This window comes from Tupaia chinensis, unplaced genomic scaffold, assembly GCF_000334495.1.
Source record: "Tupaia chinensis unplaced genomic scaffold, TupChi_1.0 Scaffold000288_2, whole genome shotgun sequence".
Taxonomy (NCBI): Eukaryota; Metazoa; Chordata; class Mammalia; order Scandentia; family Tupaiidae; genus Tupaia; species Tupaia belangeri.
The window spans coordinates 2292562-2293288 of NW_006159773.1; the positions used below are offsets into that span (position 1 = coordinate 2292562).

Sequence of the window (727 nt, forward strand, 5' to 3'; positions counted from 1 at the left end):
AGCACTATGGTACAGAATACTGTATTTTTTTTTATAATTTTTTTGTGTGCTAAAAGCAGAATCTTTTTGGCCAAACGCACCGTTTCATTTCCCAATCATCTCCATCAGTTTCCTGTTGCTGTGAGCTTGCTGCGCTAATTGCTCTGCCCTGGCCATTTCCAAGACTTCCCGGAGAAGGTGGAAGGTGAGATCCAGGGAGATGGGAGGCTCCTCCGACCGCCTCTCCCTCTCCGGTGCCTCCTGGTGGCCGCCGAGGACGTGCTCGGTGCCGCGCTTGGTGAGACCAGCGGGGCTGTCGAGCGTGCGCCGAGGCAGCTGCCGCTGCTGCAGCAACTCGCGGAAAAAGTTGGTGGCCGTCTGGTCCCGCGAGGGGTTGCTGCTCCTGCCCCCGGAGAGGGGTGAGGAAACCGGCGACAGGAGAGCGTCTGGGCTTTTGTTGAGGTTTCCCAGGCGGAGGAAGTATTCCTCTCCCTTGCGGAGCAGGACCGGCTGAGGCTGCGGCTTCTGGGGCTGCTCGGACTTAGGCGGCGGCTGGAAGAAATCCAGGGGCTGCAGGGACCGCGGGGCCTGCCGGGCACCTGGTACGGGTCCCCGGCTGAGGAGGGCCCTGCACGGCGGACAGGGCAGGAGAGCCACCAGCAGGACGCCCGCGGACACGAGCATCGGCAGTCGCATGCTGGGGGCGCTTGCTGCGGTACGGCGGTGGGCGGAGGACAGACGAGAGGGA

The 727-nt window shown here is 62.7% G+C and overlaps 1 protein-coding gene across 2 annotated transcripts in view; it reads right to left on the reverse strand.

Annotated features, from left to right (window-relative positions):
- Positions 1-727, reverse strand: part of CRH (corticotropin releasing hormone) — a 99256-nt gene continuing 98529 nt past the window's right edge. For both annotated transcript variants that reach the window (XM_006150444.2, XM_006150445.2), the window contains one exon: positions 1-689. In XM_006150444.2, the coding sequence (XP_006150506.1) occupies positions 85-689 (605 nt within the window). In that variant the 3' untranslated portion in view covers positions 1-84. The remainder of the gene's footprint in view (positions 690-727) is intronic.